Genomic DNA, 26,905 nt, shown 5'->3' with positions numbered 1-26,905 from the left:
CAGACTCTGTCACGTCTGTCACATGTGCTCAGTGTGAACCTGCTTCATCTGTGAAGAGCACAGGGCGCCAGTGGCGAATTTGCCAATCTTGGTGTTCTCTGGCAAATGCCAAACGTCCTGCACGGTGTTGGGCTGTAAGCACAACCCCCACCTGTGGACGTCGGGCCCTCATACCACACTCATGGAGTCTGTTTCTGACCGTTTGAGCAGACACATGCACATTTGTGGCCTGCTGGAGGTCATTTTGCAGGGCTCTGGCAGTGCTCCCCTCTTTTTCTCCCCAATTTCATGGTATCCAATTGGTAGTTACAGTCTTGTCCCATCGCTGCAACTCCCATACGGACTCGGGAGAGGCAAAGGTCGAGAGCCGTGCATCCTCCAATACACAAACCAGCCAAGCCGCATTGCTTCTTCACACAATGCCCACTTAACCCAGAAACCAGCCGCACCAATGTGGCGACCGTGTCAATGTGCATTGCACCCGGCCCGCCACAGGAGTCGCTAGTGTGCAATGGGACAAGAACATCCCTGCCGGCCAAACCGTCCCCTAACCCAGGCAACGCTGGACCAATTGTGTGCCGCCCCATGGGTTTCCCGATCATGGCCGGCTACGACAGAGCCTGGACTCGAACCAGGATCTCTAGTGGCACAGCTAGCACTGCGATGCAGTGCCTTAGACCACTGCACCTCTCGGGAGGCCCTAGGTTGCAAACTTAGAACCCTCTGCACAATGTCACCATAGTGATGCTAAATGTTTTAGCCATCTGCTGCACACACCCCAGCTTGCATCCCAAATGGCACCCTGTTCCCTATATAGTACACTACTATTGACCAAGGCCCATAGGAAATAGGGTACCATTTGGGATGCAGACATGTTATGCAGGGTTATTCTCTACAGCTGTCCCAATCAAACCTACGTCATCCTACCATCTCAGCACTCTATTGCTGGAGATGACAGAATGTGAATTTCATTCAATAATGAATTAACCTTTATATAGCTTTAAACTTAGGGGGAAACACCTTCACGTCTCGCTACACTGGCTCAGACGCTCGTCCAATGTGGCAGGGCAAGCAAACTATTACAGACTACAAAGGGAAGCACAGCCGCAAACTGTCCAGTGACACGAGCCTACCAGACGAGCTAAATTACTTCTATGCTCACTTCGAGACAAGTAACACTGAAGCACACTTCGAGACAAGTAACACTGAAGCATGCATGAGAGCATCAGCTGTCCTGGACGACTGTGTGATCAAGCTCTCCGTAGCCGATGTGAGTAAGACCTTTAAACATGTCAACATTCACAAGGTCGCAGGGCCAGATGGATTACCAGGAAGCGTACTCCGAGCATGCGCTGACCAACTGGCAAGATATTTTCAACCTCTCCCTGTCTGAGTCTGTAATACCAACATGTTTCAAGCAGACCACCATAGTCCCTGTGTCCAAGAACACTAGGTAACCTGCGTAAATGACTACCAACCTGTAGCACTTAAATCTGTAGCCATGAAATGCTTTGAAAGGCTGGTCATGGCTCACATCAACACCATTATCCCAGAAACCCTAGACCCACTCCAATTTACATACCACTCCAATAGATTCACAGATGATGCAATTGCTATTACACTCCACACTGCCCTTTCACACCTGGACAAAAGGAACACCTATGTCAGAATGCTATTCATTGACTACAGCTCAGCGTTCAACACCAGAGTGCCCTCAAAGCTCATCACTAAGCTAAGGACCCTGGGACTAAACACCTCCCTCTGCAACTGGATCCTGGACATCCTGACGGGCCGCCCCCAGGTGGTAAGGGTAGACAACAACACACCTGCCATGCTGATCCTCAACAGTGGGGCCCCTCAGGGGTGCGTGCTCAGTACCCTGTTGTACTCCTTGTTCACTCATGACTGCATGGCCAGGCACGACTCCAACACTATCATTAAGTTTGCCGATGACGTAACAGTGGTAGGCCTGATCACCGACAACGATGAAACAGCCTGTAGGGAGGAGGTCAGAGACCTGGCTGTGTGGTACCAGGACAACAACCTCTCCCTCAACTTGATCAAGACGAAGGAGATGATTGTGGACTACAGTAAAAGGAGGACTGAGCACTCCCCCATTCTCATCGATGGGGCTGTGTTGGAGCAGGTTGAGAGCTTCAAGTTACTTGGTGTCCACATTAACAACAAACAAACATGGTCCAAGCACACCAAAACAGTTATGAAGAGGGCATGACAAAACCTATTTCTCCTCAGGAGACTGAAATTATTTGGCATGGGTCCTCAGATCCTCAAAGGTTCTACAGCTGCATCATCGAGAGCATCCTGATTGGTTGCATCACTGCCTGGTATGGCAACTGCTCGGCCTCCGACCGCAAGGCACTACAAAGGATAGTGTGTACGGCCCAGTACATCACTGGGGCCAAGCGTCCTGCCATCCAGGACCTCTATATCAGACGGTGTCAGAGGAAGGCCCTAAAAATTGTAAAAGACTCCAGCCACCCTAGTCATAGACTGTTCTCTCTGCTACCGCACGGCAAGCGGTACCGGAGCGCCAAGGATATTATATAACATTTTGAAAAAATATGTTTTTGGTATGTTTTCTTAAAACTGCGTTGTTGGTTAAGGGCTTGTAAGTAAGCATTTCACTGTAACGTCTACACCTGTTGTACTCGGTGCATGTGACAAATACAATTTGATTTGATTTGATTTACTAAACCATAAGAAATTATTTTAATATTAATGCATTCGGTGTTCTTACACTGCACCCTCAGTGTCACGTCCTGACCATAGTAAGAAGTTATTTTCTATCGTAGAGTAGGTCAGGGCGTGACGGGGTGTTTTGTGTTTTTCTATGTTTTGTATTTCTATGTTTAAGTTCTAGTTTTTTCTATTTCTATGTTGTTTTTTTTGGGGTTGATCTCCAATTGGAGGCAGCTGGTCCTTGTTGTCTCTAATTGGAGATCATATTTAAGTAGGGGTTTTTCTTCCTGATTTTTTGTGGGTTATTATATTTTGAGTAGTGTTTGTTTCTCTCTGCATCACGGTTTGTTGTTTTGTCAATTCCGTTATTTATGTATTGCAAAGTTGCACGGATTTAATAAAAATGTGGAACTACAACCACGCTGCACTTTGGTCCCCTCCTTTCGACAGCCGTGACACTCAGCCGCACTCTGCGGTAAAGTTCCTCTTAGGTCTTAGGTACAGATCTAGGATCAGCTTCCCTTTTCCCAATCCTAACCTTAACCATTAATCAGGAAAATGCAAAGCTGTCCCTATCAGTGTACCAGGAGACTTTATGTAAGGTGATCTGTAGGCTGATGAGTTGAGGGGGGATGTAGGGTGAAGTTACCCCTAGATGCTGATCTTGGGTCAGCGTTGCATTTCCCCCACTAACGGTTAAGGTTAGGATTGGGGAGGGGAAGCTGATCTTAGATCTGTACCTAAGGGGAACTTCACCACAGAGCGGGGCTGGGGGTGAAAGACAGGCTCTGATAGTCTGATCCTTCAAAAGGGGAATGCATGAGCTGTTCCCACACTGCATGAGGACAGACGGCAGAGTTGAGGAGAGGATCAAATCCTGGTTAAATATTCAGCCAGGGCAATCCCTCCTCTCTCTCTCTCCACTCCTACTCTCCTCTCTCGCTCTCTCTCTCTCCTCTTTCTTCACTTCTCCTCTCCTCTTTTTCCCGGCTCTCTCTCACTCTCTCTCACTTTCTCTTCATCTCTTGTGTCAAACAGTCATCACACACTCCCTGAGAAGCCAGGTGGGAGGGAGGGAGGGAGGGAGAGATAGAGGGGGGAAGGATGGTAGACATAATAAGGACATGATATGAAGAGAGGTGAAAAGAATAGATAGGAGATTCAGAAAGAGAAAGAGGGGAGAAAAGGAAAGAGAGGGGAGAAAAGGAGAGAGAGAGGGGAGAAAAGGAAAGAGAGAGAGGGGAGAAAAGGAGAAAGGCAGGTGTGTGTCATGGGGGAGGGAGAGTGGTGGGGAGGGGGGGTGTTCTGCCTAAGGCTAGGTACTCATAATGACATTTTCACAGAGCTATGGAGCAAGAGCTCTCCAGTTCACTGATGATAACATTCATTTGCTTATCCATGACATGACTGCCAGTTGCCTTCCAATTGAAAAACTCCATCACTCCCACAACCAAACAGGTCCGCCTCCCCCGAGTGTTTCCACACACACACGCACACACACATGCACGCACACAAACACACCTACATCCCGATTTAAGCTGCCACAGGGGGCACCTCTGCAGTGGGGTAGATAAGATAGGGGTGAGCGGATTAATAAAGGCATACTGGTGCTGAGGGAGGGTTGGGTCGGGAGCTGGGGGGATTCCCCCAAATACAGATCACACCCCTGGGTAGAAAATCCCACCCGGTAGCCCCCTGGCAGTCAACCACCACTGGTTGGGTAACCCCAGAGTAGGATTACTATGACATCAACATCAGCCAGACAGAAACCAGTCATAATACTAGAGCAATTCAACAGAACATCAAAGCAATCCAACAATCCTACAACATGTGCTTACAGTACCTTGAAACTGTGTGAATTTGATTGTACCCATCCGTTCTCCATTCCTGAACATGACTTGGCCCTGGATAGAAAAGGAATGAAAAACATATTAGACATTTTAAAGCATTTAAAGTACTTAAGGACTCAATGAGGAATCACATGTTCAATACAATACACTTGTTGCCTTGTCCATATGATGCTGCCTTGTCCATGTGACATGATCCACATCAGCTACCAAGCTGAAACCAAACATTGTTGGCCCTTGTTAATGCCCAGGCCTAAACGCTAGCGAGCTAAACCATCTGAATTGTTGACCATCTTCAACGATGGGCTACAGCAGAGGAAGCAGTAGAGCTAGAGATAATCTTGATTTCATTTGAATTTAGATGCATTGTTTTCTTGATGAGCCAATAAAATTTTTTTATATTTTTATTTTACCCCCTTTTTCTCCCCAATTTCGTGATATCCAGTTGTTAGTTACCGTCTTGTCCCATCACTGCAACTCCCGTACGGACTCAGGAGAGGCGAAGGTTGAGAGCCGTGCATCCTCCGAAACACGACCCGCCAAGCCACACTGCTTCTTTTCACAATGCTCGCTTAACCCGGAAGCCAGCCGCACCAATGTATTGGAGGAAACACCGTACACCTGGCGACCATGTCATTGCGCCCAGCCCGCCACAGGAGTCGCTAGAGCACGATGGGACAAGGGCAACATGGCCGGCCAAACTCTCCCCTAACCCGACAACGCTGGGCCAATTGTTCGCCGCCTCATAGGTTTCCCAGTCATGGCCAGCTGCGACACATCCTCGGATCGAACCAGGATCTGTAGGACGCTGCGCCACTCGGGAGAATGTTGGCACATTAACAGATTTTACTGGACTAGCACTGGGCTTCTTTTTGGACTAGAAGTTTGCAAAAATGTATCTGTTCATACAAAGTAAACAAAATGATTGGTCAGCAGATTAATTTTCTGATATCCTAAGAATATATTTTTGCTGTAGCACCCACTCAAGCAGGTACAGTTGAAGTCGGAAGTTACACCTTAGCCACCTTAGCCAAATACATTTAAACTCAGTTTTTCACAATTCCTGACATTTAATCCTAGTAAAAATTCCCTGTCTAGGATCACCACTTTATTTTAAGAATGTGAAATGTCAGAATAATAGTAACGAGAATGATTTATTTCAGCTTTTATTTCTTTCATCACATTCCCAGTGGGTCAGAAGTTTACATACACTCAATTAGTATTTGGTAGCATTGCCTTTAAATTGTTCAACTTGGGTCAACCGTTTCTGGTAGCCTTCCACAAGCTTCCCACAATAAGTTGGGTGAATTGTGGCCCATTCCTCCTGACAGAGCTGGAGTAACTGAGTCAGGTTTGTAGGCCTCCTTGCTCGCACACACTTTTTCAGTTCTGCCCACACATTTTCGATAGGATTGAGGTCTGGGCTTTGTGATGGCCACTCCAATACCTTGACTTTGTTGTCCATAAGCCACAACTTTGGAAGTATGCTTGGAGTCATTGTCCATTTGGAAGACCCATTTGCAACCAAGCTTTAACTTCCTGACTGATGTCTTGAGATGTTGCTTCAATATATCCAACAAATTTTCCTACCTCACGATGCCATCTATTTTGTGAAGTGCATCAGTCCCTCCTGCAGCAAAGCACCCCCACAACATGATGCTGCCACCCCCGTGCATCACGGTTGGGATGGTGATCTTCGGCTTGCAAGCCTCCCCCTTTTTCCTCCAAACATAACGATGGTCATTATGGCCAAACAGTTTCATCAGACCAGAGGACATTTCTCCAAAAAGTACGATCTTTGTCCCCATGTCCAGTTGCAAACCGTAGCCTGGCTTTTTTTATGGTGGTTTTGGAGCAGTGGCTTCTTCTTTGCTGAGCGGCCTTTCAGGTTATGTCGATGTAGGACTCGTTTTACTGTGGATATAGATACTTTTGTACCCGTTTCCTCCAGCATCTTCACAAGGTCATTTGCTGTTGTTCTGGGATGATTTGTACTTTTCAAACCAAAGTTCATTCATCTCTAGGAGACAGAACGCGTCTCCTTCCTGAGTGGTATGATGGCTGCGTGGTCCCATGGTGTTTATACTTGCGTACTATTGTTTGTACAGATGAACGTGGTACCTTCAGGCGTTTGGAAATTGCTCCAAAGGATGAACCAGACTTCAACTGTATATTTCACTGGTCATCCCCAAAGCCAACACTTTTCCTTCCAGTTCTCTGCTGCCAATGACTGGAACGAATTGCAAAAATCACTGAAGCTGGAGTCTTATATCTCCCTCACTAACTTTAAGCATCAGCTGTCAGAGCAGCTTACCGATCACTGTACCTGTACACAGCCAATCTGTAAATAGCACACCCTACTACCTCATCCCCATATTGTTATTTATCCTCTTGCTCTTTTGCACCCCAGTATCTCTACTTGCACATCATCATCTGCACATCTATCACTATAGTTTTAATGCTAAATTGTAATTATTTCGCCTCTATGGCCTATTTATTGCCTCCCTACTCTTCTACATCTGCAGACACTACATATGTTTTTCTATTGTGTTATTGACTGTACGTTTGTTTATGTGTAACTCTGTGTTGTTGTTTTTGTCGCACTGCTTTGCTTTATCTTGACCAGGTTGCAGTTGTAAATGAGAACTTGTTCTCAACTGGCCTACTTGGTTAAATAAATTAATTAATTAAAATCCCTTGAGGGTTAGCAAAGGGCTGTCTGATTTCGTAATGTGACTCTTATCACAAATCTTCTTTAAGGGGCTTTTAAAAAGTAATGTCTTAAGTGAGAATACCACCTTTGGCTACTGAACTGACATCATTAGTCAGTCCTTCTACCTTTAAAACTTTGACATGTCTTTGATTTCAGCCTTAAGTGAAAGCGACTGGAAACGAATGACACTCTCACATGGATCATCATTGATATTCCAAAAAACAAATAAAATCATAAAAATATGCAAATATTTTCACACAAAAAAAGTCTGGCAACTAACACATTGCCTTCCCTCCCTTATCCATCCTCATCCATCAAAACTGTGGAATGAATTCATCAAGCCATCTGCCCATAGAACTCCCTAATTAAACATTTAACTGGATCTGGGATTACTGGCGGCCACAGAAAAACAGGTGAATGAGAGAGACAGAGAGAGAGAGTTAGCATGGAGCTGATTAAAGCAGCGCTGACAGAGAGATGGGAAGGAAGGAAACCTATTGAAGAGCCAATTTCAGTTCAAAAAGACGCTGAGGCTTTGAAGTCAGTCGCTGGGCGGGTTTCTGCACCCTGATTGGTACCCTGTATTTGTATGCATCTGTGATGTGACTGAGTGTCTGTCTGTGTGAGCTCGGAGAGAGAGAGCTAGCTAAACCTACTGTCCTCACAGACAGCAGTGCTAGGCTAACTGCGGTGGGATGGAGAGTTTTCTGCTGTTGTATGGCATTTAAAAAAGTGACTGAAAGTCTAAGCTCAGAGAGAGAGAGCTACCTATAGGTAACTGCCAAAATAAAGGAAGCGCTTGAGTAAATGAGGGATACACAGTATATTGAAAGCAGGTGCTTCCACACAGGTGTGGTTCCTGAGTTAATTAAGCAATTAACATCCCATCATGCTTCGGGTCATGTATAAAAAGGCCCAGTTGCCCACTATTTTGGCTAGCATTGCTAGAAGACCTCAGTGACTTTGAAAGAGGGTTCTCGAAAGAGCATGGGATGTTTAATGGATGTCTATCTCAGTCACCAGATCTCAATCCAACTGAACACTTATGGGAGATTCTGGATGAACGGTGTCACATTCCTCCGATAGAGTTCCAGACACTTGTAGAATCTATGCTAGGGCGCATTGAAGCTGTTCTGGTGGCTCGTGGTGGCCCAACGCCCTATTAAGACACTTTATGTTGGTGTTTCCTTTCTTTTGGCAGTTACCTGTAGCTAGGCTTGACACTGCTGCTAATACAGACTTCACCTCAGTGCTATATGCTGACAGTTGTGAGACGGAGCTAAAACAAAAGAGTCTTTAGGCCAAGCATCGGTATAAAACTGCAGTAGAAAAGTACTATAAGTGTTTCCTGCTTCCTGTTCTGAGACTCCGGTAGTGTTTTTCTTTACAGTGGCTTGCGAAAGTATTCACCCCCTTGGCATTTTTCCAATTTTGTTGCCTTACAACCTGGGATTGTATCATTTAATTTACACAACATGCCAACACACTTTGAAGATGCTAAATATTTTTTATTGTGAAACAAACAAGAAATAAGACAAAAAAATGGAAAACTTCAGCGTGCATAACTATTCACCCCCCAAAGTCAATACTTTGTAGAGCCACCTTTTGCAGCAATTACAGCTGCAAGTCTCTTGGGGTATGTCTCTATAAGCTTGGCATATCTAGCCACTGGGATTTTTGCCCATTCTTCAAGGCAAAACTTCTCCAGCTCCTTCAAGTTGGATGGGTTCTGCTGGTGTACAGCAATCTTTAAATCATACCACAGATTCTCAATTGGATTGAGGTCTGGGCTTTCACTAGGGCAAGACATTTAAATGTTTCCCGTTAAACCACTCGGGTGTTGCTTTAGCAGTATGCTTAGGGTCATTGTCCTGCTGGAAGGTGAACCTCCCAGTATCAAATCTCTTGAAGACTGAAACAGGTTTCCGTCAAGAATTTCCCTGTATTTAGCGCCATCCAGCATTCCTTCAATTCTGACCAGTTTCCCAGTCCCTGCCGATGAAAAACATACGCACAGCATGATGCTGCCACCACACTTCACTGTGGGGATGGTGCTCTCGGGGTGACGAGAGGTGTTGGGTTTGCGCCAGACATAGCGTTTTCCTTGATGGCCAAAAAGCTCAATTTTAGTCTCATCTAACCAGAGTACCTTCTTCCATATGTTTGGGGAGTCTTCCACATGCCTGTTGGTGAACACCAAACGTGTTTGCTTATTTTTTTCTTTAAGCAATGGCTTTTTTCTGGCCACTCTTCCGTAAAGCCCAACTCTGTGGAGTGTACGGCTGAAAATGGTCCTATGGACAGATACTCCAATCTCCACGGTGGAGCTTTGCAGCTCCTTCAGGGTTATCTTTGGTCTCTTTGTTGCCTCTCTGATTAATGCCCTCCTTGCCTGGTCCGTGAGTTTTGGTGGGCGGCCCTCTCTTGGCAGGTTTGTTGTGGTGCCTTATTCTTTCCATTTTTTAATAATGGATTTAATGGTGCTCTGTGGAATGTTCAAAGTTTCTGATATTTTTTTATAACCCAACCCTGATCTGTACTTCTCCACAACTTTGTCTCAGGCCTGTTTGAAGAGCTCCTTGGTCTTTATGGTGCCACTTGCTTGGTGGTGCCCCTTGCTTAGTGTTGGTGCAGACTCTGGGGCCTTTCAGAACAGGTGTATATATACTGAGATCATGTGACAGATCATGTGACACTTAGATTGCACACAGGTGGACTTTATTTAATTAATTATGTGACTTCTGAAGGTAATTGGTTGCACCAGATCTCATTTAGGGGCTTCATAGCAAAGGGGGTAAATACATATGCACGCACCACTTGAAAAAAACCGAATAATTATAATTTTTTGAAACAAGTTATTTTTTCATTTCACTTCACCAATTAAGACTATACATGAAATCCAAATAAAAATCTATTGAAATTACAGGTAGTAATGCAACAAAATAGGAAAAATGCCAAGGGAGTGAATACTTTTGCAAGGCCCTGTATAAGTACTCAGGGTCAGATGCTGTAACTCTGGAACGAAGGAACTTTTTACCTGCCATCAATTGTGTTTAATAAGACGGTGTAATTGTATCTTTCTGCAGGAGTATGTAGGAGAGTTGATCTAGGATCAGGTCCCCCCTGTCCATTTAATCTTATTAATTGTGATCTAAAAGTCAAAACTGATCCTATATCAGCACTCCTACTATACGACCTTTGATACATTCAGCCCATGGTCCTGTTAAGCATGTGACTGTGAGAAGCCGTGCCGAGAGAGTATTTTGTTTTTCCCAATCTTTTCCCCACTGTGGGGCTCAGGCTGCATGACTGTTGCCAGGAGGTTCACTGTGTTTTGCTGCCGGAAGTCATATTGAGCGATCGCTGACATTCCTGAGTCTGAGACATTGGCCCCTGGTTACGTAAGTGTGTGGTTGTGTAGTGCACTTAAGAAACTGTAAAAAGTGTAGAAATATGTGTGAAATGTTTGCAGAGCATGTGGTCTAGTGTCAATGCTCCTGGCTCCTCTCTCCACCAGAGACCAGGGTTCAATCCCTGATCCAACCCTTTTGTCTGTTACTTCCAACTGCCTCTGTCCACTGACTAATTCCCTGTCTAAATACAGGGTGAAAAAAAAAATACCCCACAAAATTAAATAAATATGTGTAAAAATATACTGCTCAAAAAAATAAAGGGAACACTTAAACAACACATCCTAGATCTGAATGAAAGAAATAATCTTATTAAATACTTTTTTCTTTACATAGTTGAATGTGCTGACAACAAAATCACACAAAAATAATCAATGGAAATCCAAATTATCAACCCATGGAGGTCTGGATTTGGAGTCACACTCAAAATTAAAGTGGAAAACCACACTACAGGCTGATCCAACTTTGATGTAATGTTCTTAAAACAAGTCAAAATGAGGCTCAGTAGTGTGTGTGGCCTCCACGTGCCTGTATGACCTCCCTACAACGCCTGGGCATGCTCCTGATGAGGTGGCGGATGGTCTCCTGAGGGATCTCCTCCCAGACCTGGACTAAAGCATCCGCCAACTCCTGGACAGTCTGTGGTGCAACGTGGCGTTGGTGGATGGAGCGAGACATGATGTCCCAGATGTGCTCAATTGGATTCAGGTCTGGGGAGCGGGCGGGCCAGTCCATAGCATCAATGCCTTCCTCTTCAGGAACTGCTGACACACTCCAGCCACATGAGGTCTAGCATTGTCTTGCATTAGGAGGAACCCAGGGCCAACCGCACCAGCATATGGTCTCACAAGGGGTCTGAGGATCTCATCTCGGTACCTAATGGCAGTCAGGCTACCTCTGGCGAGCACATGGAGGGCTGTGCGGCCCCCCAAAGAAATGCCACCCCACACCATGACTGACCCACCGCCAAACCGGTCATGCTGGAGAACGTTGCAGGCAGCAGAACGTTCTCCACGGCGTCTCCAGACTCTGTCACGTCTGTCACGTGCTCAGTGTGAACCTGCTTTCATCTGTGAAGAGCACAGGGCGCCAGTGGCGAATTTGCCAATCTTGGTGTTCTCAGGCAAATGCCAAACGTCCTGCACGGTGTTGGGCTGTAAGCACAACCCCCACCTGTGGACGTCGGGCCCTCATACCACCCTCATGGAGTCTGTTTCTGCTGCTGGGTTGTTGCCCTCCTACGGCCTCCTCCACGTCTCCTGATGTACTGGGCTGTCTCCTGGTAGCGCCTCCATGCTCTGGACACTACGCTGACAGACACAGCAAACCTTCTTGCCACAGCTCACATTGATGTGCCATCCAGGATGAGCTGCACTACCTGAGCCACTTGTGTGGGTTGTAGACTTAGTCTCATGCTACCACTAGAGTGAAAGCACCGCCAGCATTCAAAAGTGACCAAAACATCAGCCAGGAAGCATAGGAACTGAGAAGTGGTCTGTGGTCCCCACCTGCAGAACCACTCCTTTATTGGGGGTGTCTTGCTAATTGCCTATAATTTCCACCTGTTGTCTATTCCATTTGCACAACAGCATGTGAAATTTATTGTCAATCAGTGTTGCTTCCTAAGTGGACAGTTTGATTTCACAGAAGTGTGATTGACTTGGAGTTACATTGTGTTGTTTAAGTGTTCCCTTTATTTTTTTGAGCAGTGTATCAGTATGCACAATCAATACCGGATGTTGTATTTCTAATCTGGAGGGCCTTGATATTCATATCTCACTAATGGCAGATACATAAAAGGAGAAACAAAATGTCCCTCTTACATTGTTCTCCAGCTCCTGGAGCTCTGGTTCAGCTGGAGCAGGGAGGGAGCCAGTGTGAGTTGACCCAGACTAACAGCCCTCTCTGGGATTCACAGACCCAGCCTGCCCTTGTTGATGAGGGCAGTATAACTGTGTTTGAGGAGGTGAGATGGCGGTATCACTTTGCTACTTTGTTTCTGGAGGTGAGAAAAGGGAGGAAGGGAAGAAAGCAGGATGTTTGCCCCAGAGAGAGTCTCTGGTTGTGGGCTGCAGGTGTGAATAGAGGGAGTTCCCTGGAGGTCTGGAGACAGAAAGCAGCAACCTGACACACACACACACACACACACACACACACACACACACACACACACACACACACACACACACACACACACACACACACACACACACACACACACACACACACACACACACACACACACACACACACACACACACACACACACACACACCTCTCTGTGTCCTCATGTAAGGACTATCTGCCCTCAGGCTGTGTTACCATCCATTAGACAGGAGGCACTAAGACCAATACACTGGCCTACGGGTCCTGGTAGAAAGTATATTGCACTACATAGGGAATAGGGTGCCTTTTGAGACGCACTACTGTCTGGATAGACAAGAGCCCCTGTCTCCTTTGTCTCCTCTGTCTCCCCTATCTCCTCTGTCTCCTCCGTCTCCTCTCCCCTCCAGGCCATACATGAAGAGGATGAATTCCACTGTACATGTTCACAGTGCTGCTAACAGCCCCGGCCAAGCCCTGGAGGCTTCTCTGAGCTAATGTTTCACTTCCTCTATTGTTCTGCCACTAGACTAGATCAATAGCAGGCAGCACCCAGAGAGCACATTAGACTGACTGGTGTGTTAGTGTCACGTGTTGTGGTTCACACTGGGGATGTTTAGGCAGCGGGTCTAGTACACGGGTGACGTGTGTGTGTGTGGAAACGCAGAGCCACGATGGGGTGTGGTGTGTGTGTGGTGTGTGTGTGGAAACGCAGATCCACGATGGGGTGTGGTGTGTGTGTGTATGGTGTGTGTGTGGTGTGTGTGTGTGGTGTGTGTGTGTGTGGAAACGCAGAGCCACGATGGGGTGTGGTGTGTGTGTGTGTATGGTGTGTGTATGGTGTGTGTGTGTGGTGTATGTGTGGAAACGCAGAGCCACGATGGGGTATGATGTGTGTGTGGTGTGTGTGTGGTGTGTGTGTGGAAACGCAGAGCCACGATGGGGTATGGTGTGTGTGTGTGGTGTGTGTGGTGTGTGTGTGGAAACGCAGAGCCACGATGGGGTATGGTGTGTGTGTGGTGTGTGTGTGGTGTGTGTGTGGAAACGCAGAGCCACGATGGGGTATGGTGTGTGTGGTGTGTGTGTGGTGTGTGTGGTGTGTGTGTGGAAACGCAGAGCCACGATGGGGTATGGTGTGTGTGGTGTGTGTGTGGTGTGTGTGTGGTGTGTGTGTGGAAACACAGAGCCACGATGGGGTATGGTGTGTGTGGTGTGTGTGGTGTGTGTGTGGTGTGTGTGTGGAAACGCAGAGCCACGATGGGGTATGGTGTGTGTGGTGTGTGTGTGGTGTGTGTGTGGTGTGTGTGTGGAAACACAGAGCCACGATGGGGTATGGTGTGTGTGGTGTGTGTGGTGTGTGTGGTGTGTGTGTGGTGTGTGTGTGGAAACGCAGAGCCACGATGGGGTATGGTGTCGTGTGGTGTGTGTGGTGTGTGTGTGGTGTGTGTGTGGAAACGCAGAGCCACGATGGGGTATGGTGTGTGTGGTGTGTGTGTGGTGTGTGTGTGGTGTGTGTGTGGAAACACAGAGCCACGATGGGGTATGGTGTGTGTGGTGTGTGTGGTGTGTGTGGTGTGTGTGTGGTGTGTGTGTGGAAACGCAGAGCCACGATGGGGTATGGTGTGTGTGGTGTGTGTGTGTTCCCCATGATTCTCCTTCTCCTCTAATAGAAATACGCACCTATACTCTGATGCTCTATAAAGGCACAGTAAAGAGGTTAATTATCCTGACAGGTTATGTGTATGTCTAAAATGGCAGCCTATTCACTACATAGTGCAGTGCTCTAGTCAAAAGTAGCTCACTACATAGGTAATAGTCTGCCATTTGGAACGGACCTTATATCTCTGTTATTACTGTAATGCATGGCTGGTTCTGGGCAGACTGTACAGAATGTATAAACCGCATCAAGCTTTTTTATCGTCTCATGTCATGTACAGTTAGTTATCAGATGGATCAAACATCCTGAATACAAAATAAGTAATAAATCATAACTGAAATTAATTATAAATTACTGCAGAGCATTCTCCTAAATAGAGCATTTGAAAAATATTTCCTATAGACCTGGAGCAAATGTGATAAATCATTTTTCAATACCATTACTGGGGTATTTTCTGCTCAAATGAACACAATTGTAAATCATATTATGCAATAGTGTTGCTTTCTGTGTTGCTTTCTGAATAGATGGTAATAGTGCTGCTGTATGTTATCCCCTTGGAGACACACACGCTCACACACAAATACACACACACAGGCACAAACACAGGCCCAAACACACACACACACACACAGGCCCAAACACACACACACACACACACACACACACACGCGCACATGCGCACACGCACACACACGCACACAGCTCAGGCAGCGACCCTGGCAGAAGGACCCCGGGGAGATGAGGCTATCTGGACTATCCATGTCTCCCTCCCTGCCACTGTCCTCCAGTAGCCTCCAGAGACAGACCCACTGGCAGCCCACTTCACCCCAGAGAGGCTGAGGGAACTGGAGGGGAGAGAGAGTATGGTGTACTGTAATGCCCCAAGGGAGATCAACCTTTTCTCCACTCTCAATACTGGTTACGACACCATCTCTCCCTCTTTCCCTCTCTACCTCTTCAGCCATCTCTCCTTCACTATTCCTCTTTCTCCCTTGCTGTTTTCCTGTTCTCTCTTTCGGTTTCCTCTTGCTCTCACTCTTTCTTTCTGCATCTCTATTCCTTTCTTCCCGCTCTCTGTTTCTCCTCTCTCTATTCCTCTATCTACCACATCACTCTTCTTCTTCCTCCCCTCCTCTCTCTCTGATCTCTGGCCATCTCTTCACATCCTCAGCCAGCAGCCATATCACACACACACACACACACACACACACACACACACACACACACACACACACACACACACACACACACACACACACACACACACACACACACACACACACACACACACCACACACACACACACACACACACACACACGTCTTCTCTCTCTAATTGTCTTCGATAAGTATTTGCTAGTCAGACTGATCCGTGGTCTGATGGAGGCCTCATTTCTCCATAATGTTCTTGGTTTAGAGCCACTAATCATGATGAAATGGCCTTTAATGTGGTTTGGGCCTGAGGAAATGTATCGTCACAATTCCATGTGAAGTGGCACGCTCACAGTAGAGCTTGGTTGCATGTTGGGAAAAGCAAGTTGCTTGTAACGAGCATAGCCAATAAGAACACTGGGATTGTCATAGTGACAGCCCTAACCACCAAAAGGAACAGCCCAACCACCAATAGGGAAAGCTCAACCACCAATAGGGAAAGCTCAACCACCAATAGGGAAAGCTCAACCACCAATAGGGAAAGCTCAACCACCAATAGGGACAGCCCAACCACCAATAGGGAAAGCTCAACCACCAATAGGGAAAGCTCAACCACCAATAGGGACAGCCCAACCACCAATAGGGACAGCCCAACCACCAATAGGGACAGCCCAACCACCAATATTCTGTATTAGGTTGGTAACGGTTTCTAAAATGAACTATAATTAAAAAGGTCTGCTTTATGTGCCCCTTTGACAGTTCTTTACTGTATTCATATACATTAATGTGGCTGGTGCCTGGCCTAGCAGCTCTCCAGAGTTGAATCAGAGTGTGTGTGTGTGTGTGTGTGTGTGTGTGTGTGTGTGTGTGTGTGTGTGTGTGTGTGTGTGTGTGTGTGTGTGTGTGTGTGTGTGTGGGTGTGTGTGTGTGTGGTGTGTGTTTGCGTTTGTGTGTGTCTATGTGTCTTGTATGTGCACATGTGCATATGTGTACATCACTCTGTGTGTGCTTGAGAACATGACTGTGTGTGCACACATTTGTTTGTGTTAGTGTGTCATTGAATCAGGATGGGGCACAGTGGGAGTGGGGAGGGCCCGGCTGTTGCTGAAAGGTCTGGCCAGGTTGGACTCCATAGTCCTGGTTACTGTAGAGGTCGTTTCACGCTGGGCCCTCTATAACACGGCTGACCTCAATACTGAAGGCTTGCCTCTGACCTCGAGAGACTTGAAGGTCTGAGCCTCCTTCAGATAAACACAATTTGACACCTGATGTAACTGTTTTATTGTAGAAAGAATGATGTATTAAATATATACTGTAGAGAGAGTCAATATAGAATAGAAAAGTAGACATAATCACAGTCATGACAAAGCTTGACTTTTGCTAAAAACCTGTCCTCTATATATTGTTGTTCGTTATAATATTGATAATGTTCCCTGACGAATCACCATTACCCTTGCTCATGTCAAAGCAAGCCTTGTTCCAGCCAGAATGGCCCATATACAGTATAGCAGGAGTCTAGTTTCTGTTTCTGTAACGTGAGGCAGCTTGAAGATCAGGTATACCCTCTGGACAGGACACTAGTCCGTCTCCTGTTTCTGTAACGTGAGACAGCTTGATGATCAGGTATACCCTCTGGACAGGACACTAGTCCGTCTCCTGTTTCTGTAACGTGAGGCAGCTTGATGATCATGTATACCCTCTGGACAGGACACTAGTCGGCCTCCTGTTTCTGTAACGTGGGACAGCTTGATGATCAGGTATACCCTCTGGACAGGACACTAGTCCGTCTCCTGTTTCTGTAACGTGAGACAGCTTGATGATCAGGTATACCCTCTGGACAGGACACTAGTCTATCTCCTGTTTCTGTAACGTGAGGCAGCTTGATGATCATGTATACCCTCTGGACAGGACACTAGTCCGTCTCCTGTTTCTGTAACGTGAGGCAGCTTGATGATCATGTATACCCTCTGGACAGGACACTAGTCGGCCTCCTGTTTCTGTAACGTGGGACAGCTTGATGATCAGGTATACCCTCTGGACAGGACACTAGTCTATCTCCTGTTTCTGTAACGTGAGGCAGCTTGATGATCATGTATACCCTCTGGACAGGACACTAGTCGGCCTCCTGTTTCTGTAACGTGAGGCAGCTTGATGATCATGTATACCCTCTGGACAGGACACTAGTCTATCTCCTGTTTCTGTAACGTGAGGCAGCTTGATGATCATGTATACCCTCTGGACAGGACACTAATCTGTCTCCTGTTTCTGTAACGTGAGGCAGCTTGATGATCAGGTATACCCTCTGGACAGGACACTAGTCTATCTCCTGTTTCTGTAACGTGAGGCAGCTTGATGATCATGTATACCCTCTGGACAGGACACTAGTCGGCCTCCTGTTTCTGTAACGTGAGGCAGCTTGATGATCATGCAGCTTGATGATCAGGTATACCCTCTGGACAGGACACTAGTCCGTCTCCTGTTTCTGTAACGTGAGGCAGCTTGATGATCAGGTATACCCTCTGGACAGGACACTAGTCGGCCTCCTGTTTCTGTAACGTGAGACAGCTTGATGATCAGGTATACCCTCTGGACAGGACACTAGTCTATCTCCTGTTTCTGTAACGTGAGGCAGCTTGATGATCAGGTATACCCTCTGGACAGGACACTAGTCGGCCTCCTGTTTCTGTAACGTGAGGCAGCTTGATGATCATGTATACCCTCTGGACAGGACACTAGTCCGTCTCCTGTTTCTGTAACGTGAGGCAGCTTGATGATCATGTATACCTTCTGGACAGGACACTAGTCCGTCTCCTGTTTCTGTAACGTGAGGCAGCTTGATGATCAGGTATACCCTCTGGACAGGACACTAGTCTATCTCCTGTTTCTGTAACGTGAGGCAGCTTGATGATCAGGTATACCCTCTGGACAGGACACTAGTCTATCTCCTGTTTCTGTAACGTGAGGCAGCTTGATGATCAGGTATACCCTCTGGACAGGACACTAGTCTATCTCCTGTTTCTGTAACGTGAGGCAGCTTGATGATCAGGTATACCCTCTGGACAGGACACTAGTCGGCCTCCTGTTTCTGTAACGTGAGGCAGCTTGATGATCATGTATACCCTCTGGACAGGACACTAGTCCGTCTCCTGTTTCTGTAACGTGAGGCAGCTTGATGATCATGTATACCTTCTGGACAGGACACTAGTCCGTCTCCTGTTTCTGTAACGTGAGGCAGCTTGATGATCAGGTATACCCTCTGGACAGGACACTAGTCTATCTCCTGTTTCTGTAACGTGAGGCAGCTTGATGATCAGGTATACCCTCTGGACAGGACACTAGTCTATCTCCTGTTTCTGTAACGTGAGGCAGCTTGATGATTAGGTATACCCTCTGGACAGGACACTAGTCTATCTCCTGTTTCTGTAACGTGAGGCAGCTTGATGATCAGGTATACCCTCTGGACAGGACACTAGTCTATCTCCTGTTTCTGTAACGTGAGGCAGCTTGATGATCAGGTATACCCTCTGGACAGGACACTAGTCTATCTCCTGTTTCTGTAACGTGAGGCAGCTTGATGATCAGGTATACCCTCTGGACAGGACACTAGTCTATCTCCTGTTTCTGTAACGTGAGGCAGCTTGATGATCATGTATACCCTCTGGACAGGACACTAGTCCGTCTCCTGTTTCTGTAACGTGAGGCAGCTTGATGATCAGGTATACCCTCTGGACAGGACACTAGTCTATCTCCTGTTTCTGTAACGTGAGGCAGCTTGATGATCAGGTATACCCTCTGGACAGGACACTAGTCTATCTCCTGTTTCTGTAACGTGAGGCAGCTTGATGATCAGGTATACCCTCTGGACAGGACACTAGTCTATCTCCTGTTTCTGTAACGTGAGGCAGCTTGATGATCAGGTATACCCTCTGGACAGGACACTAGTCGGCCTCCTGTTTCTGTAACGTGAGGCAGCTTGATGATCATGTATACCCTCTGGACAGGACACTAGTCCGTCTCCTGTTTCTGTAACGTGAGGCAGCTTGATGATCATGTATACCTTCTGGACAGGACACTAGTCCGTCTCCTGTTTCTGTAACGTGAGGCAGCTTGATGATCAGGTATACCCTCTGGACAGGACACTAGTCTATCTCCTGTTTCTGTAACGTGAGGCAGCTTGATGATCAGGTATACCCTCTGGACAGGACACTAGTCTATCTCCTGTTTCTGTAACGTGAGGCAGCTTGATGATTAGGTATACCCTCTGGACAGGACACTAGTCTATCTCCTGTTTCTGTAACGTGAGGCAGCTTGATGATCAGGTATACCCTCTGGACAGGACACTAGTCTATCTCCTGTTTCTGTAACGTGAGGCAGCTTGATGATCAGGTATACCCTCTGGACAGGACACTAGTCTATCTCCTGTTTCTGTAACGTGAGGCAGCTTGATGATCAGGTATACCCTCTGGACAGGATGCTAGCCCTTTTCCTTATATCAGGGAAAGCCCATTGACTCACCGTGACACCATAGAAGTTGGTTTCGTTCATGACGTCCAGCACCAGCCTGCCCACCTCCCGGTCGTCCACGGTGAAGTTGTGGTACATGTCCTGCCTCTCCTTATGCTGCAGTAAGTCCATGACGCGGGTCAGGGTCTTAGCTATCACCCAGATCCCGTCGTAGGCGAAGCCGTGGTACTTCGAGGGCTCCACCCCTTTCTGCTGCAGCTCTTTACTGTACTCCCTCTCGTACTCTTTAGGTGTCTGAATGTAGGGAGAGAGAGGGGACAATAAACGCTTTTTAGGTTGCCTCCCAAATGCCACTCTATTCCCAACATAGTGCATTACTTTTCACCAGAGCCCTATGGGGGGAATAGGGAATAATGTGGCATTGGGACACATCCTTAGATATAATGCTTTTCTTCTATCCACTATACAGGACAATGACTCCTTTGGCTAAGAAGCAACAGGTACAAGCACTTCATCCACAATAGCCATCAACGCCCTAAATGCAGGACCTAGGAAGCTGCAGGGATAGTTATAATAATTATGGTCATATACAGTAGGATCATAATTTGATCACCCAGAAAATGAAATACTTGTAGTGTATTTGAGGTTTAAAAAGGCCTTCTGAAGTTTGTAATTTCCAATTTGAAATTTCAGACTTGATTTTACGAAAAATGTATCAATCACTACAAAAATGTCCATTAATTATAATTCACATAGTAATTCACATTTCCTGTTGCTGCAGGATTATTTTCCTGCCGTAGTAAACTGGCTCAAAAATGTTGATCCTACATCTGTAGGATCCAATCTGTATTGATGTCGCTCATGCTCCAAAGCAAACCAACTGTAGCATATGTGTGAGTTGAGGTAATACTTTGTAAATAGTCCTCACCGCGCAGGTTCAAAACAGTTATACACTATACTGTGTATCAAAATGCTTATCAGGAACACTCACCCTTCCAGAGATCCCCTTGACCTGTTTGGCGCTGAGCGGTTCAAAGTCCACAGCGATGTATCCCTCCATAGCGGTCAGCAACTTCCTGGTGGTGCAGTTGGTGGAGTTGGCCTGCTCCCACCAGTTGCCCTGGTACCAGCCTGGTATGATCCACTGGTACTTACTACCATACATGTTCAGGTTGTACGCCTGGGGGAAGGATGTTTGGTTAGTACACACACATACAGGTGTGTCCGTACAAACACACACCACATACAGTGTATGCAAACAACTACACACACACACACACACACTACCGTACATACACGGGGCGCACGTGCACCCACAAACACACAAGCACCCACCTTGTACCTATTCTATGTCAAACAACAGTCTGCATTGACATTGTAATCTGTCTTAGACACATTGTTAATCATTACAGACAGTCATGTCAGTGGTATGAAGTTCTGTAAGACACTGGTCACTGAGACAGTCATGTCAGTGGTATGATGTTCTGTAAGACACTGGTCACTGAGACAGTCATGTCAGTGGTATGATGTTCTGTAAGACACTGGTCACTGAGACAGTCATGTCAGTGGTATGATGTTCTGTAAGACACTGGTCACTGAGACAGTCATGTCAGTGGTATGATGTTCTGTAAGACACTGGTCACTGAGACAGTCATGTCAGTGGTATGATGTTCTGTAAGACACTGGTCACTGAGACAGTCATGTCAGTGGTATGATGTTCTGTAAGACACTGGTCACTAAGATATCAGTCATTAATGTCAATATGAATAGGATTTCAGATTTTACTGACACTCATAATGATAGTTATGGTTATAATACCATACATGGGAAACATCTGCCTCACCCATGTGCTCGACAACTTGATGGGTGTGTGTGTGTGTGTGTGTGTGTGTATATATACAAACAATACTCACACAGCAGAATACTTTGGAGGCCAGGTTCTCATCAAACTGTCCGATAATGATCCTTACGTCATTATCCTAAAGAGATGGCATAACAGACAAAAGGGTTAGCCTTCCGCTACAAGCAGCTAATCATTAGCAGCAATCACATCACAATAGTGCACTTTGCATAACATACATATTCTAGGCTCTGTCTGAAGACTCTGTACTGTGCAGTATGAGATGTGCTATGCAAATATCACCACATTAACAATTCCTAAACAAATGTAACAGCTGTCCTAGTGCGAGAATTGTGGTTCTCTGTAGCTCAGTTGGTAGAGCATGAAGCTTGTAATGCCAGGATATTGGGTTAAATTCCCGGGACCACCCATATGCTGCTAAATGACATATATTATATTATTATATAGTATTATATTACTATATATATATAGGTATATATATACTACAGGTATATATATATATATATATATATATATATATATATATATATATATATATATATGATCGTTTTATCACATTCAAATAAACGGTGATATCAGCACTTCAAATGTTGATATCAGTGTAATTGCCACCTAATCAGTGTAAGGACTACAGGGAACTGGTCTGATGGTGTAGATATAGGTGCTGGGCTAAGTCCCAAATGGCCATTTGGGATATACACTTGGATAAACACTTGGTGTTTCTTTGTTAGCTATAGGGCAGAGGCTGCAATATCAAGCCACAAAGTGTCAATCCATAACAACACAGCCATCAGTGTAAGCGGAGAGAATTGTATCCACAGGGCCAGGGAGGAGAGATCTACATGGAATTGAGAGCACATGCTAGCATGATTGAGTCAGTAAATAGTTCACCACCTCCTCAAAGTTGCAGGAGCTTTGAGTAGCGGGGATTGAAGTCTGAGGTTCCCGTCTCTGCCTCTGACAAGAGCAATCTGTCTGTCACCACTCTGCGTTGGTGGTGAACTGCATAGACCTCCCCAACCCATACAATCACACAAAAACCATGTGATTAAATCTTGATACAGGAAAGAAAGGGGTAGGAGTGATGCTTGACTCGAATGCGGGAATGTGCATGTCTATCAAAACACAACTGGTACCCTTCTCCCTATCCCCTATTGGCCCTATCAAAAGAAGTGCACTATGTAGGGAACAGGGTGCCATTTAGGATGTACACTAAGGTAGTAACACATGTATCAAGTCTAGAAAAGGTCTGTTTTAGGTCAGTTAGGATCACCACTTTATTTTAAGAATGTGAAATGTCTGAATAATAGTAGAGAGAATTATTTATTTCAGCTTTTCTTTTTTTTATCACATTCCCAGTGGGTCAGAAGTTTACATACACTCAATTAGTATTTGGTAGCATTGCCTTTAAATTGTTTAACTTGGGTCAAATGTTTCGGGTAGCCTTCCACAAGCTTCCCACAATAAGTTGGGTGAATTTTGGCCCATTCCTCCTGACAGAGCTGGTGTAACTGAGTCAGGTTTGTAGGCCTCCTTGCTCGCACACGTTATTTCAGTTCTGCACACAAATGTTCTATAGGTTTGAGGTCAGAGCTTTGTGATGGCCACTCCAATACCTTGACTTTGTTGTCCTTAAGCCATTTTGCCACAACTTTGGAAGTATCCTTGGGGTTATTGTCCATTTGGAAGACCCATTTGCGACCAAGCTTTAACTTCCTGACTGATGTCTTGAGATGTTGCTTCAATATATCCACATAATCGTCCATCCTCATGATGACATCTATTTTGTGAAGTGCATCAGTCCCTCCTGCAGCAAAGCACCCCCACAACATGATGCTGCCACCCCCGTGCATCACGGTTGGGATGGTGTTCTTCTGCTTGCAAGCATCCCCCTTTTTCCTACAAATATAACGATGGTCATGATGGCCAAACAGTTCAATTGTTGTTTCGTCAGACCAGAAGACATTTCTCCAAAAAGTACGATCTTTGTCCCCATGTGCAGTTGCAAACCGTAGCCTGGCTTTTTTTATGGCGGTTTTGGAGCAGTGGCTTCTTCCTTGCTGAGCGGCCTTTCAGGTTATGTCAATATAGGACTCGTTTTACTGTGGATATAGATACTTTTGTACCTGTTTCCTCCAGCATCTTCACAAGGTCCTTTGCTGCTGTTCTGGGATTGATTTGCACTTTTCGCACCAAAGTACGTTCATCTCTAGGAGACAGAACGCGTCTCCTTCCTGAGTGGTATGACGGCTGCGTTGTCCCATGGTGTTTATACTTGCGTACTATTGTTTGTACAGATGAACGTGGTACCTTCAGGCGTTTCGAAATTGCTCGCAAGGATGAAGCAGACGTGTGGAGGTCTACAATTTTCTTTCTGAAGTCTTGGCTGATTTCTTTGGATTTTCCCATGATGTCAAGCAAAGAGGCACTGAGTTTAAAGGTAGGCCTTGAAATTTGTCCACAGGTAGACCTCAAATTGACTAAAATTATGTCAATTAGCCTATCAGAAGCTTCTAAAGCCATGACATCATTTTCTGGAATTTTCCAAGCTGTTTAAAGGCACAGTCAACTTATTGTATGTAAACTTCTGGCCCACTGGAATTGTGATACAGTGAATTATAAGTGAAATAATCTGACTGTAAACAATTGTTGGAAAAATGACTTGTGTCATGCACAAAGTAGAATTCCTAACCGACTTGCCAAAACTATAGTTTGTTAAGAAGAAATTTGTGGAGTGGTTGAAAAACGAGTTTTAATGACTCCAACCTAAGTGTATGTAAATTTCCGACTTCAACAGTATTTCTATCCAGCTAAAACCACAGTATGGGTGAACAGTCCTTTGCCATTTCCGATATATAATTTCCCCTTACACCATTAAAAAGCACGTCAACAGTGAAGAGGCAACTCCGGGATGCTGGCCTTCTAGGCAGAGTTGCAACGATAAAGCCATATCTCAGACTGGCCAATTAAAAGAAAAGATTATGATGGGCAAAATAACTGGACAGAGGAACTCTGCCTAGAAGGCCAGCATCCCGGAGTCGCATCTTCACTGTTGATGTTGAGACTGGTGTTTTGCAGGTACTATTTAATGAGGCTGCCAGTTGAAGACTTGTGAGGCGTCTGTTACTCAAACTAGACACTCTAATGTACTTGTCCTCTTGCTCAGTTGTGCATCAGGGCCTCCCACTCCTCATTCTATTCTGGTTAGAGCCAGTTTGCAATGTTCTGTTAAGGGAGTAGTACAGTACACAGTGTTGTACGAGATCTTCAGTTTCTTGGCAATTTCTCGCATGGAATAGCCTTCATTTCTCAGAACAAGAATAGACTGACGAGTTTCAGAAGAAAGTTCTTTGCTTCTGGCCATTTTGAGCCTGTAATCGAACCCACAAATACTGATGTTCCAGATACTCAACTAGTCTAAAGAAGGCCAATTGTATTGCTTCTTTAATCAGAACAACAGTTTTCAGCTATGCTAACATAATTGCAAAAGGGTTTTCTAATGATCAATTTGCCTTTTAAAATGATAAACTTGGATTAGCTAACCCAACGTGCAATTGGAACACAGGAGTGATGGTTGCTGATAATCGGGCTCTGTACACCTATGTAGATATTCCATAAAAAATCTGCCCTTTCCAGCTACAATAGTCAGTTACAACATTAACAACATCTACACTGTATTTCTGATCAATTTGATGTTAAAAAATTGCTTTTCTTTCAAAAACAAGGACATTTCTAACTTTTGAATGGTAGTATACATATATATATATATATTTCACAACATACATTATTTTGTCATCAGTAAAATTACCTAACTTCAACTGTAAACTTTTCACTCTTTTTAGAAGGCCATCATTTCGTGTGATGTAAACGAGAAAAATGGGCCATTTTGGAAACATACAGTGCCTTCAGAAAGTATTCACACCCCTTGACTTTTTGCGCATTTTGTTGTGTTACAGATTACATTTTATTTAATGTATTACATTTAGATTTTGTGTCCCTGATCTACGCACAATACCCAATAATGTCAAAGTGGAATTATGTTTTTAGAAATGTTTACAAATTAATACAAAATGAAAAGCTGAAATGTCAATAAGTATTCAACCCCTTTGTTGTGGCAAGCCTACATTTGCTTAACAATTCACATACTAAGTTGCAATAATGGTGTTTAACATGATTGTTTAATGACTACCTCATCTCTGTATCCCACACATACAATTATCTGTAAGGTCCCTCAGTCAAGCATTGAATTTGAAGCACATTTTCAATCAGGGACCAGGGAGGTTTCCCAAAGGTTTGCATAGAAGGACACCTATTTGTACATGGGTAGAAAGAAAATAAAAATAGACATTGAATATCCCTTTGAGCATGGTGCAGTTATTAATTACACTTTGTTTTGTGTATCAATACACCGAGTCACTACAAAGATACTGGCCCCTTTCCTAACTCAGTTGCCAGAGAGGAAGAAAACCACTCAGGGATTTCACCATGACGCCAATGGTGACTTTAAAAAAGTTAGAGAGCTGTGATAGGAGATAATTAACAGCAGGACATTAACCTAAAACACAAGGCCAAATATACACTGAAGTTACTTATCAAGACGACATTGAATGTTCAAGATAAAGTTTTGACCAAGTTAAAGTTTTGACTACAATTCACTTGAAAATCTATGGCAAGACTTGAAAATGACTGTCTAGCAGTGATCAACAATCAACTTGACAGAGGGCAAATATTGTACAATCCAGGTGTGCAAAAGACAGCTGTAAATCAAATCAAATCAAATGTTACTTGGTCTCATACACATGGTTAGCAGATGTTAATGCGAGTGTAGCGAAATGCTTGTGCTTTTAGTTCCGACAGTGCAGTAATATCTAACAAGTAATCTAACAATTCCACAACAACTACCTTATACCCACAAATCTAAGTAAAGGAATGGAATAAGAATATATACATATAAATATATGGATGAGCAATGACCGAGCGGCAGAGGCAAGATGCAATA

General features: G+C 45.1%; 1 protein-coding gene across 1 annotated transcript in view; it reads right to left on the bottom strand.

The window, feature by feature from the left end:
- The window catches only part of LOC106588960 (gamma-aminobutyric acid type B receptor subunit 2), a 471,406-nt gene that overhangs the window by 144,639 nt on the left and 299,862 nt on the right, over positions 1-26,905 (bottom strand). The window contains exons 5-8 of the mRNA XM_014178545.3: positions 21,959-22,024; positions 21,037-21,225; positions 20,097-20,339; positions 4,544-4,604 (exon numbers count right to left, since the gene is read on the bottom strand). Coding sequence (XP_014034020.3) covers positions 4,544-4,604; positions 20,097-20,339; positions 21,037-21,225; positions 21,959-22,024 — 559 coding nt within the window. The remainder of the gene's footprint in view (positions 1-4,543; positions 4,605-20,096; positions 20,340-21,036; positions 21,226-21,958; positions 22,025-26,905) is intronic.

The sequence above is a fragment of the Salmo salar genome, chromosome 27 (assembly GCF_965601325.2).
Source record: "Salmo salar chromosome 27, fSalSal1, whole genome shotgun sequence".
Classification (NCBI taxonomy): Eukaryota; Metazoa; Chordata; class Actinopteri; order Salmoniformes; family Salmonidae; genus Salmo; species Salmo salar.
This window is presented reverse-complemented; position numbering and strand designations above follow the sequence as displayed.